Raw genomic sequence first — 16,474 nt, 5'->3', positions numbered from 1 at the left:
TCCTGTGCAGCTCAGCCTCCCCAGAGCCAGCCCTGAGCTGGAGGTGGCATCTCCCAGTGTGTTCCCATTGGTCCCTGTGGTTTAGGCCATAGGTCTGAGCAGCAGTTGGCTGGAGAATTGAGAACTTACAGAACAGGACCAAAAAGTTATTCCTTTCTCTAGCCCCTTGCCTAGCCCAAAGCTCAGTGGCAGATTCATCCACTTTCCAAACAGAGACCAAAGTTCCCATCGCACACCAAAGAGCAGGACCCTGTGGCTCCCTTTATGTTCAGTGCTCGCTGCATGTCACCGGCGAGGCTGCCAGTGGCCTGGCTCACTCCATCAGGGCCCTACCACTGCTGCTTTCTCCAGTGACATTTCTTCTGTGGTGTCTGATGTGTCCCCTCCCCTCCATTGGCAGTTGCGCTTGTCAGTAGGAGCCTCTCTCCTGCTTTTTTGTTTCCCCGCTTCCTCCAAGCTTCACCCACAGCCTGGTGTGCGTGCCTTTCCTTTCCCTCCCATTTCCCACCCTGCCTCTCCTGGGGCAAGCACATCCAGACTGTGCCCGGAAACACCCCACACTTGACACAGACCAGCTGAGGCCCTGCCCCAAAGCTGCAGCACAGTTTCTAAGGGTGCTAGCCAGGGAGGAAGGGGCCCCTGTCAGAGCCTCATAGGCTGAAATCCCGGGAGGCAAGACCACCCCTCCTCGTGGGCCTACCGACATGGCAGATTTCCCACTGTCGGTTCTTTTCCTGGAGAAGAAACCAGTTTTGTGTGGATGAGTGGGTTTTGACTGCAGCGTTCCCATCTCCTCAATTATCCTCTTCATCAGAAACCCCAGTAGGGATCGTGGAAAGGTTTGCCAGCTCCTGAACATCTGCCTGCAGGCACAGGCTGAGCAACAAGGGAGCTCTCCTGTGCAAGCCTTAGGAAGCATGAAGGAAGTGGTTTTGCCCCTGTATCTCCAGGTGGCAGGACAGCACCACTTGGAGAATTAGTCATTTCCAAACAGCCTCGTTCGTGCTGCTCCCCGGAGGTCCTACGTGCACTGCAGTGAGTGTGCAGAGGCCTGAGCCCTCTTTGTACCAAGTGTAAAGTAGCAGGAGCAGACAAGCCTTGCTGAAGGTCGAGAGGAGCCAGAGGGGAAGCAGCCCTGTGCCACAGGCACCCTTCCACATGGAGCAGATTACCTAAAATTCTGGGGAACTAGAATTCTCAAGGAATGTCAGCTCCCCATTTGTGGGCTCAGGTCACACCTCAGTCACTTTTCCATCAGTGCTCACTGGTGCCTGCGCCCGCGTCCAAGCAGGGGCAGACCCGACACTAAGCAGTGCTTTGCTCCGAACCTTCTCTTACTCACTGCCCCTCCCTTTTTAAGAGAGGCCTGGCTGGAGCTGGAGGTCAGTAGTGGAGCACCTGCCTTGCATGCCCAAGGCCCCAAGCTCAATCTCCAGCACTGCAGGGGTGGGGCTGGGGAGCAAGGGAGGGGGGAGGAGGAGACAGAAGACAGACTCAAACAGATAGACAGACAGACAGGCAAGCCTTGGAAATTAATAGGACCTCCCAGACCTCATCTGGCTCTGAGTGTTGTGGGGAAAAATGTAATGTGTGTGTCGGGAGCCTGCGTCTTTGCTTATGCTTTCTCTGGGGGGTTCTCTCATTCATCTACTCTTTATGCTGCACGGTTTTATTTTTGCTCTTTGCTTTTTCCATTCTTTTGCTGTATTCGGTTTGCCTTTATCTTTTATTTTGTCTTAAAAGAGAAGAGAAACTAACTCAGCTGGAATCACATTGAACAAAAACATCCCCTAAGAGGCCCCAAGGCCTCTTGATCCCAAGATCCATAGAAGTAAGACTTTGCCTCCCAGGTGGGATGCCCAGGCCTTTCCCTCCGCAGCCTCTGCAGCTCCGCAAGGTGGGCTTCACCACAACCTCAGCTTGCTCTGGTATCTGGCTGGGCAACTCATCTGTCTGCAGTCTAACCATGGATTTTGAAAATCAACCCCCACCGGAAAAGAAATTGACACTCTGAAAATACCTGCCTCAGGCCATTTCCATGGCCCCTGTGGGAAGCTCAGGATGGCAGTGGCCTGGGCAACCCCAGCCCCTTGGTGGCTGTTAATTTAGCGCTTGGACATGGAACAGACAAAGCACAGTCCAAGATTTTGTAAGCTGAGAAATTCTTTTTGAGAATATAGTTATTGTTACAGTGGCCTCCCTCCTGGGTGGAAGTCATCACTGTAGACTCTGGCCCTGACCTGAAGTCACAGGCACCTGAGCCCACTTGCTCCTTACTCATGTCTTTATCATAGGCAGAGAGGATGCCGGACTCGCCCGGGTACACAGCCTGCCTGGACCAGTCTCTGCTTCCAGGAACTGTGCTTTCTTAACACACGAGGGGATTTGACACGAGCCCGCAGTTTTTCCCTAGTACCACAAGTCAGGGAACCCTGGGCCCCGACACACCTTCCCCAGACCAGTAAGACTGGATGTGGTGCTTCTGTGTCCCCAGAAGGAGTGGGTGGAGCCAGGCTGTGCCCCCACACCTGTCATCTCCCACCCAGGTTTCCCCGGCCCTGAATTAGGACAGGAGCAGAGTTTGGCAGACTGAGCACAGGATTGCAAGGCCTGAGTCTGTCTCTGCTTTTTCTCTACCTCCTAGATGCCCCCACAACTCCAGAACCGCCTCAACCTCACCTTCCTGACCAGTTGAAGATCGTCAACGAAATGGAAGCAGAAGCCAAGCCCAGCAAGAACTCAGCCAAAGGCACAGAGGTGGAGACTGCACACTTGTCTCCCAGCCTCCTCCCTGCCCAGCAGCCCACCATCTCCTTGCTCTATGAGGACACTGCCGACACACTAAGTGTCGAGTCACTAACCCTGATCCCTCCGGTTGATCCTCATAGCCTCCGCACCCTCACTGGCCTCCCCCTGCCTTCCACGCCAGCCGCAGCATGCCCAGAGACCCTGGACGAGGAGGCTGCATGTGCGGAGCCTGCAGGCCCCACGGAGCACTGAGTGAACGCCAGTCCTCCCCTTGTGCATGCGGCCCGCTGGTAGGGACCCCAGTGCAGGTGATGACAAGACAAACTGGAAGCACCCACACTTCTCTGTGGCTCCAGCACCTATCTCGGATACCTGTCCCCACACTCCTGAGGATCAGATAGACAGCCATGTTCCATGTGAACCCCTCTTTCATTTTTACCTCTTTAAAAACAGTCTGGGCCATAGGACACAGGACAACCATGGCTGCCCAGGGGGAGCCCGACAGCCCAGGTGGCAGGACCCACCAGCGCCCCTCCGTTCCTGCAGGCGGCTCTCCCACTGTATACACAGAAGAATTGGACAAGTTCGCTCTGGGTAGCAAGTTGTAGAAAAGCAAACTTGGATCAACATCTCTTGGCTATTTCTGGTTTAGGAGTGGCTAAAAGCATTTATTTAAAAAAGCATCTATTTGGGGAAGAAAAAACTCTTCAACCCCAAGATTTGGTGTCATGTTAAAAGTGTGATGATACTGTTGGTTTCATTTTCCCTTGAATTTGTCAACGTTTGTCTTTTAAGAGTTTTGGGTGTCATTTTCTCCATCTTCCTAAATGATTCTTCTTTCTCTGTTACTAACTCTATAAACCTGTGGAATACTAGCATACCTTCCTGACAAATTTAGATTGTTTTTAAACCCACTGGAAGAGATACACGAACTCTCAGGGCCACATGGAGTGTGAGGGCCGGAAGCTGCTCCGCCATCACTTACTGAGCAAGGTCATGATGTAACTGTGTTGTGCCCCACCCCGTGCTCACACCACATGGCAAGTGGCATCCAACCTCACCTGCAGCTGATTCCATCTGTTTATCTGAGAAGTCACTGGGGACCATGTGGACTTCAGACCCAGAGACAAGGAGAGAAGGTGCCAGAAGGCAACCTGGGCATCTCCCCCTTTGGGCATGCACACCCTGAGGGAGGGTCCTGGCTTCAAGAGCAGTAGGCACTTGGGCACAAAGCATGTCCCCCCTCCCCCTGTATTCTTCTCTGTACTCTGTACAGGGGACTCAGATTCCACCCAGCTCCAAGATATTCCTTTAACCTGTGATCAAACACAGTGAGTGACCCCTCACCTATGAGATACATTGAGACCCTCTACAGCTTCCCTGTTGATGTGCCTACCACAAGTACCCACATAGTGCCAGTGACCAGCAAACAGCTATGTGGTGGCCCTGGGAGACATGCTGTGACCTGGCCAGCCATCTGTTAGAGGAACTTGGTCCTCACCACTTCAGCTTCCCACCAGGAGCTGAGTGGTGCTATGGAAACAGTTCTGTCAATTCAAGAGAGAGGAGAGATGTGCTCACTGGGGAGAGGCCTGTGTCGTCCAGGCGAGGACCATGTGTTCTGGCTGATGTTTTAGAGGGAGGCAGGTGCACGCAGAACAAAGCCCCAGAGCCATGCCCTTCTGGCTTGGGGATGACATCTCAGGTGCAGCAGAGCTGAGAGAAGGAAGTGACTGTCCTGCCTTCTTGGGACCACCAACTGCTGCCTGAAGTCAGTGGCTCCAGTTGGCCTCATGGTAGCAGTGGCAGCTGGCCCCTTGGGTTCTGACGAAGGCCTCACCTTTTCCAGGTCTTGACTATCTTGATGACAGTGGACACCGGTATGTGTTTAGGAGCACTCCACAATCTAACAGCTGGGGCTCTCCCACACCTGCCATCCTGGACAGGATAGATCTCTCAGTAGGACGGTGGTCTGGGCAAGCCCATTGCTAGGGCCACAGCAGCTACCTGCAGGTCCTGAATAGGCATCTGGGATCAGCCCTCAAATACCCACCTATCGGCCATCTCCAAGTCCTGCTACAGCCTGCCTGGTTACCTTCCCCAAGTCCACTGTCAGGCTTGCTTAGCAGCATTGGCTACCGAGTCCTCAAAGCCCTCTGCTTTGAAAGTTGCACATCTTTTTGTGGCTTGGAGGCTGGGACACCCAGCCCTCCACAGTAGGATGAACAGGGAAAGGTGAGCTTCCTCCACTGAGTGGGGACAGCCATGGCCAGAGAGGGACTAGGAGCGCGCTGCCCTGTCCAGCTGCTCTCTCCACAGAGGGTGGCCCTGCCTCACCACTGTCCTCCAGATCCCTGTGTTCCAGGCATGGGGAGCAGAAACACCTCCTGCGGACAGGCCTGGAGTTGCTGTGTGATCTCCAAGATGCACTGTTTTAAAAGGGCACCGGTGAACCAATTCTGAGCTTTTCTAGATGCAATAAATATGAAATATGTAATGTAGTGATGTTACTGTCAGGCATAACCTGTCAGGTTGTCTTCTGTTCCTGTGAGCTGAAAATATGTAAATAGCTCTTGTGCCAGTGAGGAGCAGGGCTTGGGAAATCTCGGCACTTCTGGCCATTCTAGGGAAGTACCTGCTTTTGCCCTTGTGACTCATGCTTTGTGGGTGCTGAGCATGAGGGTGGAAATGAAAACTGGAAACTTCCTTGTAAATTTGAATTTGGCAATAAAAGAGGAAAAACCTTACCAAGAATGTGACACACTGCTCCTCGGTACTATTGCAGGAGGCCGTGACTTGGCAAAGTGAAGGTCCTCGGCACTGACTCATGTCCTGGTGCAGTTGCTCAGGTGAGATGTGGTGGCTGGAGCCCCTCCCCACCTTCACCCAAGTTAGGAGGAGTTTGGGACAGCTCAGATGCAGCCCAATCATTCAGGGAGGACCGCCCCTCCCAGTCACAAGGAGCAGCATCTCTCACCTACTGAGCAGATAGCACCCACTCTGAGCTTCCAGCTTTTCATCTGTGGAATGGGACACCACAGCCCCGCCTCAGAAAACAGGCATAGTGCATGGCTGTGGTGAGGGCACGGCCCACTGCACTGAGGAGAGTGAGGATGGCTTCACTGTCCAAGCATGAGGTGATGTGTTGGGGTGGGCACGATTCTAGGACGTACCAGCCTGAACCCTGGAAAGCCCTGGAAACAGGGTCACAGGTTCTCCAAAACCTCTGATGCTATAGCTCAAACCTTCCCAGAAACAGCATGGGACTTACAAAGGAATTTTAAAAAATACTCAGGGAATGATTGAGGTGATGACCAGACTTCCCAGCTTCACGCTGGCAACCAGCAGGGACCCTTCCCCCTCCTGACCCAGGACTGTTCCAGTCAGTCTCCTTAGAGGTCTGTCCATGAGTGCCAGGCCCGCCAAGGCTCTGAGGGGAGCTGTGGGGTGGGGCTAGAGCCCACCTTGCCCTGGGACATGATTGCCACAAGCTGTATCTGTGGGTGCCTGCCCTCAGATCAGGACCCCACCTGTAGCCTCCTCTTCCCTCAGCGTCTGCGCTTTGGAAATATGGTCCGCCACTCAGTGTAGAAAAAGATACCACCTTGAAGGATTCCAGGGAGAAAGTGGAAGATGCCCTTGGAGTGGACAAAATCAGTGAGCAGCAGTTGTTGGGACCTCAGCCACCTACATACCCACTCCAGGTCTCCAGACCAGAACCAGCTCTAGGCCTGGGAGACCCAGGGAGGGGTGGAGGCTAACAGCTGTCTGCCAGGGCAACCTTCCTCAGTCAGCCTCACCTATCACAGATGGGGAACAGGCCCAGCGGGCTCCCCAGACTTTCGCAGACACAGGACCACGTGCTCCCTGTGCTGTCCTATATTGACCTGACTCCTGGGCTGCGTACACATCCCTGCGCTGCGACAAGAAAGTGAAGCACAGCGAGTGAAGCAGTGAGGGGCTTCTGTTGAAGTCACCTGGAGCTCTCATTCAAAACTCCAAAACCACCGAGAGGGCCCTCTGCATGGCCTTGGGCACACAGTAGATGTTCAGTGATGGCAGCTTTTTTTTTCTTCCTCCTCCGCCCTTCCAGGTCTTAGAGAAAAACCATCTTTGGGATCCAGGGATGCCTGGTCTGAATTCCTGCAGGGGCCCTTGCCATCATAGCCTGGGCCAGGTTCCCACTGTGCTTGGGTTTGCTCCCCTTTGAAGAGAAGACAGGAGCAGCCAATGCCAGCCTTGGAGGTTGTAGGAACTCAGCAATGTGCACATGCAGAGTCCTCAACTCAGAGTGGATGGTCTGGGGTTCTTGGCATGAGATCATCTCATGGACAGTTCCCCCAGCCACTGTGGTTTGGGTCTGAGTGTCCCCAAAGGACCACGTATATTCAAGGCTATTCCATCAGCCTGGTGCCACTGGGAGTGGTGGGACCTTAGGAGGCTGGGCCAAGTGGGAGGTTTCAGGCCATCAGGGCTGTGCCCTTAGAGGAGCCAGTAGAACCCACCCCTTCCTCTTCCTCTCACTCCCAGTCTTGGCCATGAAGTGAATGGCTTTCCTTCACCATGTCCTCCTGCCATATGTCACCATAGGCCCAAAGCAATGAAGCCCATGGACCGGGACTTCCAAGACTGTGCCAAACAAACCTTTTTTTTATCATTTGGGTCTTCTGCTGTTTGCTCCAGTAACAGAAAGCTGATGAACACACCAACCCAGGTTCAAACCCAGAGCTTGCCATGAAGCATTTAGCAGCTGAGGGTCACTTCACCTAAGTCTCTGGTTTTTGTAGAGCATGTTGTGTACCCCACTCCACCCACACTAGAAGTGACTGACTGCAGATCAGTGGATGGTGCTGTGTCCCAGGGTCCCATCCAAGACTGGAGGCAGGCTCTGCCCTGCTGTATCCTGACAGCACCAAGCATGAAGGGCAGGTGAGAGCAGGTGGTGACATCCCAAGTACCAGTGACCTTGAGTCCTACACAAGAAGGGAAGACTGATTCCCTGCCAATGACTGCTGGAAACCCCCTTCCCCTCCTGTCCTGCTTCTTCCTGGCACTTCAGGGTGGTGGGAAAATACCCTCCCCGTCTAAAGTGCTTTTCTCCAAAGGCAGATGGTTCTGAATCCCTGGACACATGTGGGGCTTCCCAAGAATTCACTTGAGGGTGCTCTTCTACTGTCTTCCAGCTCCAGCTGGGCCAGTGGAGCCCCAGGCATCAGGAGCTGCCCCTCAGCCCCACACCCACATGCCCTCTGTCACCAGCTCAGCCTGATTTCCTTTGCAAGAGTCCTTATGCTCCCCCAGGTGCACATCTGCCCAACACCTGAGCTATTACCATTTTGGTGTTTTCGGTTGTTTTTGTTTTGAGAAAGTCTCAACATTAGTGCAGGCTTGCCTTTCACTTACTGTGCAGCCCAGGCTGGCCTCAAACCCACGGCGATCCGCCTGCCTCAGCCTCCTAGGTGCTGGGATTATAGGCCTGCACCACACCCCACCGTCAGTCACTTTTGACTCATGTTTTACATTTAATTTATCTAAGAGAAAGGCTTTACCTCTGGAAACAAGGCCAGCAGCACTTGCTGCATTCCTTTTCTAGGGCTGCCCAGCAAGAATCACCAGCAAGGGCTCCACAGGCCTAGAACTTCTGGCACTGCTCCAGAGGCCAGCGGTGCAGACTTGTAGAAGTGGGGGAAGAGTTCATCCGAGCCTCCCTCCAGTTTCAGTTGGCTATAGTGATCCCTGGCATTCCACAGAGCATTCTGAAATAGGGCTCCCAGCTTTGCAGAGTCACAGCAGCCACCCATTTCCTTCCTTGTGTCCCTGGGGTGACACCTCTCTGTCTCTATCTCAAGTGGCGTCTTCCCTGAGTCTCATGCCAGTCCACCTCTCCCCTCTCCTAAGATGCCACCTTTGGGGCTCAAAGCCTCCCCTGATCTGGACGATCTCACTTCAAGATCCTTAATGATAACCACAAAGACCCTGTTTCCAAATAAAGTCACATTCGCAGGTGCCTGAGGCCAGGACGTGGATATATCTTGTCAGGACAGTGACCGTGACCAATCAACTCGTGACTTGCCAGAAGTCAAAGGCACCATTAAAAAAACGGTAAAGGCAAACCCGTGTAATTAGGTTGTACCAGGTCCCACGCTTTCCTCATCGCAGGCTGGCCTGGGCTTGCTGTCCCCATTGAAAGGGGAGACTAGCATGTCAGAGACCTGCTAGCACCTCATGGAGACTTTCTCTTTGATGGGGTCAGAAGGGCTGACAGGAAAAAACAACCCGCCACCGGGACTGGCCTAAGTTTGTGTTTTTGTGCCCCTGAAAGTCATCTTGGGGCCATAAGGTGGGCGGTATTGCCATGGCAGAGATAGATTACAGTCATGGTGTGTTGGGAACCAGTCTGGGTTTTTCTGTTGTTTGTTTGTTTGTTTGTTTGTTTGTTTGTTTCTAAGCCTCCTTCTCAGCAGATCTACCCCAGACAGCAGCTCTATCTTATTTGACTGGGTCTCCTGGAAGCCAGGCCTCAGCTCTGACATGTGGCTCTCTATAAAGGCAAGCTGGGTAAATGGAGCCAAGTTCCCAAAGCCTGAATTGTACCTGTGCTTCCTCCTAGGGCGTTGACCTTCGGCTGGCCCATCTCTGTTCCTGCTAGAATCTTCCAGGCCTTCCCAAGACCAACCACCAGCCTCTGGAAGAGCAGGCCAGGGCCTGGTTGGCAATGGCAGAAGTGTTGGAGGGGTTTTCTTTGCCACTTCTGTGTCCCCCAGCAGCCCACAGGAGCCTCGACTGCCACAGCTACTGCTGGTAGCTCAGAGACATGGCACCCGTGTGGGGCAGGGGCTGGAATCTTGCCCAGCTTTCTCCATGGGGAACTGGTGATGGTTCATTTCAGGTATCAACTTGGCAGGGTTAAGGTTGCCCAGAGAGCTGGTAAAATACTGTGTCCAGGTATGCCCGCAAAGGCATCTTAGAGGAGACGAGCAGCGGCAGACAGTACGCAGTGAGCACTGTCCAGTTCGTTGAGGCTGGCAGAGCAAAACAAGGCAGAAGCAGGGCAGAGTTGTCCTCTGTTTGAGCTGGGACAGGGATGGTTCTGGTTCTCAGCCCTCGGAACTTGGATAACACCACCATCTCTCCTGGCCTCAGGCTTGCAGACAGCAAATTGTAAGGCTTCTGGGCCTCTACAGTGCTATGAATGGAGTCCCATCATAACTCTGGCTGTGCAGCTATGGGTTGCTTCTTGGGAGAACCCTCGCCACCAACACAGCAGCCAAGAGACACTCATGTCTGCAGCCCCCTCTCCCCTGCAGCCCTGGCCCTGTGCTGAAAGACCCCTAGCTGGTTCTCACCCAGCACCACAGCACCTGCCTTTCTTCCCTTTGAGCCCCTCACCCCCTCCTCTGGCCCCTTCCCCCTCCTCTAGCCCCTTCCCCGTCCTGCAGTGGGTGCCACATTCCAGAGGACGATCTGAAGTACAGTTCCCTGTTTTGCTGTGTCACAGCAGTCACCCATTTCCTTCCTGGCATTTGTCACACCTCAAAGGGCTTTTGTTTCTTTGATTGCTCGCCACATTCAACATTGCACTGTTTTCTTTGGAGGAGCCCTGACATCAGAGCAGGAGAGGACAGTGTGCAGGGGGTTATCAGGGGAGGTAGCCCCAGGAAGCAGGAGTGGGAGCCAAGAGAGGAGGATAAGAACTTGAGATGGCTCAGGCTGTGTCACTGCCAGGTGCTGCTGTGGGCACCTGCGGCTTAGCCCTGCTAAGAACACTCCATAGAATCCTTGAGGTTGGGCTTCAGGTCCCTAGGAGGCTAGCTCAAGCATCAGCACCCTGCTGCTGACCATTGTCCAGGGTATGGGTGTCCTGGTTCCACCCAACTGCACTGCCTGGGCCTAGATGGCACCAGCAGACAGAAACCTGTGGTCTCAGCAGGTAGAGGCTACAGGCTCTGGAGCCAGAATGGATGCAGGAGGTGCTCCAGGCTGCAAATTTGTTGGGCACAACCACCAAACCATGGCTTACAAACTGGTGTCCCTCACAGCCCATCTGCATATTCTGTTTGGCCTGCACAGGTGTTTAAAAAAAAATTAAGCCAAGATTTGAAAAGCAGGGGATCTCATGCAAATGTCTAGATATCTGGCAGCTTTTTAAAAAGCAGACTGGGAGATAGGCAGAGTATTGTATACCTGTAATCCAGCTTCTGGGAAGGCTAAGGCAGGAGGATCACAAGTTGAAACCAGCCTGAGCAACTTAGAACCTGCTCAAAATAAAAACTACCAGTACTGCCTGGCCAACGTGGATACCATTCTGTGTCTGCACATCAGAAGCAGGAATAGAATCCTACAATGAACAAGAGCCAAATGCGACATGGTCTAAGACAGTAAGGTTCAGTCAGGGATGTCAGAGGCAGGAGTGGACAGGATTATACCCCAGACCAAAACACATATTCAGGTCACAGTACGAGCCATGCAGAGTTCCTGGCAACCCAGGAAAAAACCTGTGCCAGCGCTCTGCAGCCTGAAAGCCAGGACCTCCCAGCTCCGTCCCTGGACACTTCCTAAAAATGGGCCTGACACCTTTTGAAAGCTTCACTCAACTAATCGTGAAGAAATGGGTTCTTGTTACTTTGAGTGAGGCCTTCAAGGCCGCTCCACACACTCTGCGCCAGGGCCGACAGCAAAACAGCTCAAGGAAGACAGCAAAGGAACAATGAAGAAGGCTTGCCTGCCACCAAGATGCTGGATCAGGGGGTAAAGAGGGTGCAGGACAGCCACTGCCACATGTGAGAACAGGATATAGTCGAGTGGGAGAGTGAGAGGCCCGTGGCACCTGAAGAGGGTAAAACCACAGCTTTGGTCAGACTGGTCATGGGCAGAAGGCACAGCTGTTGGCCTCTGACGGGCCGGAGGCCTGTCCAAGGTTCAGGTGACCTGGCTCTGTGTCACAGTGTCTAGCTGAACAGCCTGGCACCTCTTTCCTTTGCTGTACTTGATTTTTCTGTTTTCTTCTCTTGAGTTTTTGTTTGTTTGCTTGTTTTGTTTTGTTTTTGAAGATAGAGTTTCACTATGTACCTCATTCTGGACTCAAACTTGTGATCCTCTTGCTTCAGCCTCCCAAGTGCCAGGATTACAGCCATATGCTATCAGCCCAGGCTTATTTTGTGTGGTTGTTTCCACTGACTGCCAAAGGATTGTATAACTCTGGTGGCAGCAGAGTAAAGTGTAGAAAAGTAGCATTTCCCATAATCTTGTCATTAAGGGTCAACCCTTGATGACAGCTGGCAGATCCCTTGCAATTTTTTCCTCTGGGCCTGTTGGCAACTGAAAAGTTATAGTGGCTGTCACGCAGGTCCTGCTTTGATGCATAGCCTCCTAGTCTTGGCTGCCATGTATTACTGGAAGCTCCATTTCTGAAGAGGTTGACAAGTTCCGGGGCAGGATGTCTCTTAGGTTAGTTCAAGGATGGATGTTAAAGTTGCTTCTTCTTTGTTTTAAATCAGTCAGCAATGAACATCACTGTGTTTTTCAGCCTTCTATCACTAAATACCAAATGCCTGAGGTAATCAACTTCTTCAGACAAAAGGTTTATTTTGACTTATAATATTGGAAATTCCAATCCATGATTGATTGGTCCTCTTGCTTTGAGCCTGTAGCAAGGCCACACATCCTGGCAGGAGCCCATAACAGAGCAAAACCACTCCTGGTGGCTGGGAAGCAAAAGAGAGAAAGAACTTGGGGTTCACAGTCCCCACCAAGGACATGCCCCACCAATAAGGACACAGCCCCAACAGTAAGCCCACGCCCCCACCAAGGACAGGCCTCCAGGTCCTGAAGACTGCCTGGACCCTTCTCTTAAAGGTCCGGCCACTTTCCAGGGGCATCCTGCTGCGGACTGAGACTTTACACATGGCCTCTGAAGACCAAACCATGACAAACATTAAATATACTTCTGGGCACATCTTACATTTTCTGTATAAATGAGGTTCTTAGCATGGAAATTTCCAAATTGTAGAAGCACAGACCATTTTAAGATTCTAGCTGCAGGGGCTGGGGAGATAGCTCAGAAGTGTAATCACCTTCCTGGCAAGCACAAGGACATGGGTTCTATCCCTGGTACTGCATTCCTTGCTAGCCCCAGGCTCCAAACCAGCCACTGAAACTGGGTGAGGTTGTGCAACTCTGTAATCCCAGTGCTGGGGAGGCTGAGACAGGAAGATCACTATAAGTCTAAGCTTCATAGTGAGACCCTGCACCAAATAAATAAATAAAAGATTAAATTAAAAAAAATCACTCTAGCTACAAACTGGTAGACTGTCTTCCAGAATTGCTAGACCATTGACACTTTTAACAGCAGTGGGGCAAGTGCCATCTTGCCCCAGTCTCCCCAGTACCAAAGGTCTACTTTCCAACCCTTCCCAGTTTTCAGCTTACAACTCGCCTCTGCTGTGAATCTCCCTTGCATTTCCCCTCCACGCACCACATTGCAGCAGTCGGTCGCCCCTCTTCCCTCCACCTGACCTGTCCATCCAGTGAGGTCTGATGTCTGAGCCGGAGGAGGCCCTACCTACCTGCTTCCCAGCTTCCATCACCCAGCACGTTTTGGGTCTCCTGGAGGCTGGGATGCTTCCCTAACAACCTATGGGGATGATGATGTGCTCTTGTTCGTTTTTGTTTTTGTTCAAGACAGGGTCTCGGGCCGGCCAGCTAGCTCCGCTTAGGCAGAGTGCAGCAGCCAGAGTTCGATCCCCAGCATGGCATACCAGCCCTACCCCTGGGGCATGCTGAGATGGTGATTTGAGACTGGGTGTGGCGGCATGCACCTGTAATCCCAGTGCTTGGGAAGCTGAAAACAGGAGAATAACTACGAGTCCAATCTACATAGTGAGACCCTGTAGACCCTGTACTAAATACATGAAAAAAAAAAAAAAAAGACAAGGTCTCAGAATGCAGCCCAGACTGGCTTCAGACTCACAGTGATTCTCCTGCCTCAGCCTCATGAGTGCTGGGATTACAGGTGTGCACTGCCACACCCAACTGTACTATGTTCTTTTACAGAGCAACTGAGGTCCAGACCAGAGAGGTTGAATAGCTTATCCATGGTCACTCAGCTGCTAAGTGGACATATACATGCTGTGTCTGTGACATGTACACATGTATGTTGGAGCCCTTGCACATAGAGCAGGCCCTGCTAGGCTGGTGAGTGGACTCTGGGCCGCGCCTCCCAGCCAGCACACTTTCCCTGCCCAGGCATTCAGGAGGAAGCAAAATATCCTGTTAGGACTGACACCTGGCACAGCCCTCCTTTTGTCAGTCCCCTGGGCTCCCTGTCCTCCACAAAGAAAAGCCCAAGCTTTCTCCCCACATCTGTCCCCTTACCTTGCTCACACATCAGTCCTCCCTTCCTTACACCTCTCCAGAGTGTTCCAGGGCCTTTGCACTGGTTTTCCTGTAGCCTGGGTAGACTTAGCCCACTCGTCCTCAGCTCTTCTGCCCACACATCCTGCCCCCGCCCCCTGCAACATGACTTTCCCTCACCTCCTAGGCTACAGTTGCAGCCCCTTTCTCCCCTTCACAGGCTGGCCAGTTCCCCTCCTGGTTTCATTTTTATCCTCTGTGACACTTGGCACTTTGTCACTCACTGGCCAGGTAGGTCTGCTGCAGAGGCTGGGTTTGTCTGGCTTATTCACGCTGCTGCCTGCTGTGTGGTGCAGTGCCTACAGCCCAGGATGTGTTCCAGCAGGGTTTGTGGAGTAAACAGACCCCAGAGGCAGCCAGGCCCTTCCTCCTGGCCCATGGAGGCCTCCAGGGAGCAGTGGTAAAAGTCATGTCCTTTTGGTAATAGAAGGCACCAAGGTCAGGGCAGCGGTGCTACACCCCCAGGTATCTGGCAACTGCCTGGGAAGATTGGCAGGAAGAGGCTGCAGCCAACTAAGTGTGAGAGATAAGTGGCTTCTCAGGAAGACGCAGGCTGGACAAGCTCCAAGCATTTCCTGGGAACCCACTGGGCACTTGGTGGGGGTGGAGGACCCTGCCGGGGGAGTGGAGCCCCAAGGTGGGTGTGGCATCTGTCTGCCCCTAGAGGTGACGATACAGGCCCTAGACACAGACTGGCTTCTCAGACTCTATTCCTGTGTCTCTATAGGCCTCCAGCTTCAGAGTTCAGGGCCCAGCTCTGTTGCTTCTGAGCACGGTAACCAAGGGTCATGAGTGCCTCATCTATAAAATGGGGACGGTGAAGGAATCATTGTGGTACGTTGTTAGGAGGACAAGCTGAGCTCGGGCATGGAAACACATATGTATGTGTGTACACATGTGTGCTTTAGTTACCGTGCTAATTACTAAGACAAAATACCTGACACACAAAGTTAAAGAGGCTCAAAGTTTGTAAAGGTTTCAACTGACCCCAAGGCAGGGCAGCACAGCAGACAGGCCTTACAGAGGAGAAACACTTCATGGTGGTCAGAAGGTAGCAGAGCAAGCAAGAGACAACCACAGCTCTTTCTACCCCTTTCATCTTATCCAGGCTACTTAGGGCAGGTAGCACTGACACCCTTAGTCCTAGTGCCCTTAATCCTAACACTGCACTGGGAATCATTCTCAGCTCACACACTCTAGACCCAGCCACCTCTGAAAAAGCCCCACAGATGACCACATGAAGCTTTGGAGGACACCTAAACACAAGCTATAGCAGTCTGCATGACACAGGCAACTTGAGACCAGAAGGTTCACCACTTGCTCTGCAGCCTACTTTCCATGTGACTGAAAGCAAGTGACTTCATGTGTCTGAGCCTGCTTCCCCTCCCAGAAATCCCAAGGTTAGACTCTTCCCAAAGCACCTGTGTGCAGTCAGCCCCTGGCTTCATCCAGAGCAAGGTGGAGGTGGCAGGTCTCCAGGGACTCTCGTCTCCTTGAGGCCCTATGGGACTTCTAGGCAACCTGGTGCCCTGGTCCCCTCCTGGGCCCAGAGCCTCGGCAAGGATCAGGAGATCAACACTACCCACACCACCATCATCACCACTTAATTTGTTCAGTGCCATCTTCTGCACCATCCTCCCCCTTGTTACCTGCTGGACCATCCTCTCCTTCCTGTCTTCACTGTCATCCTCATCCTTGTCCTCTTCTCCTTCATCTTCAGCACTTTATCTCTACTGTCATCACAGTCATCACCTTCACCACCACCCTTATCACGTCATTGTCATCTCCTCCCATGGACTTGGCTGCAAGCCTTTGTTGAGCACTGACCCCAGTCCTCCCTGTCCCTCACCCCAGTGAGAAGAAGCTGAGGCGCACAGGGGATGAGACCTGCCCTGGGCCACAGGCCTGTGTGGTGGGGCAGGCAAGGATGCGCAGGCACCATACCCTAAGCCCTAGGCTGTGCCTGGGCACCGTCCTTCCTGAGATGGCTATGTACAAAGGCCCTGCCCTCCACGGCCCTGGCTACCCCAGCACAGGAAGTCCTGCTACATAGGATAGAAACCAGACATGGTTCTTGAGCCCGCTGATGCCATCATCACTGCTACTCTCTTCTTTAGAGCCCTCTGAAGGGGACATCCCTGTACCACCCTGCCAGATGTTGCTAATCAGCTGAGAGCCCTTGCTCAGTTCATATAGAAATCAGGAGTTGGCCAAATGTAGCTCTTTTGGTCTTAGCAGCCCTAAGCCAGGGGTGGTGATGCATACCTGTAGTTCTAGCACTTGGGAGGCCGAGGGAAGAATCACCATGAGTTCA

General features: G+C 52.8%; 1 protein-coding gene across 9 annotated transcripts in view; it reads left to right on the top strand.

Annotated features, from left to right (window-relative positions):
• Clec16a (C-type lectin domain containing 16A) overlaps positions 1-5,495 on the top strand; it is a 235,044-nt gene extending 229,549 nt beyond the window's left edge. For 7 of the 9 annotated variants that reach the window (XM_023711467.1, XM_023711470.1, XM_023711465.1 and 4 more), the window contains one exon: positions 2,645-5,495. In XM_023711467.1, coding sequence (XP_023567235.1) covers positions 2,645-3,000 — 356 coding nt within the window. In that variant the 3' untranslated portion in view covers positions 3,001-5,495. The remainder of the gene's footprint in view (positions 1-2,644) is intronic. The other 2 variants (XM_023711472.1, XM_023711471.1) reach the window with 1 other exon arrangement.
• Positions 5,496-16,474: the final 10,979 nt, after the last annotated feature.

Source organism: Octodon degus, unplaced genomic scaffold (genome assembly GCF_000260255.1).
Source record: "Octodon degus isolate 3935 unplaced genomic scaffold, OctDeg1.0 scaffold00021, whole genome shotgun sequence".
Lineage (NCBI taxonomy): Eukaryota > Metazoa > Chordata > Mammalia > Rodentia > Octodontidae > Octodon > Octodon degus.
Note: the sequence above shows the minus strand (reverse complement) of the source record. Positions and strands in the feature narration are given on the sequence as shown.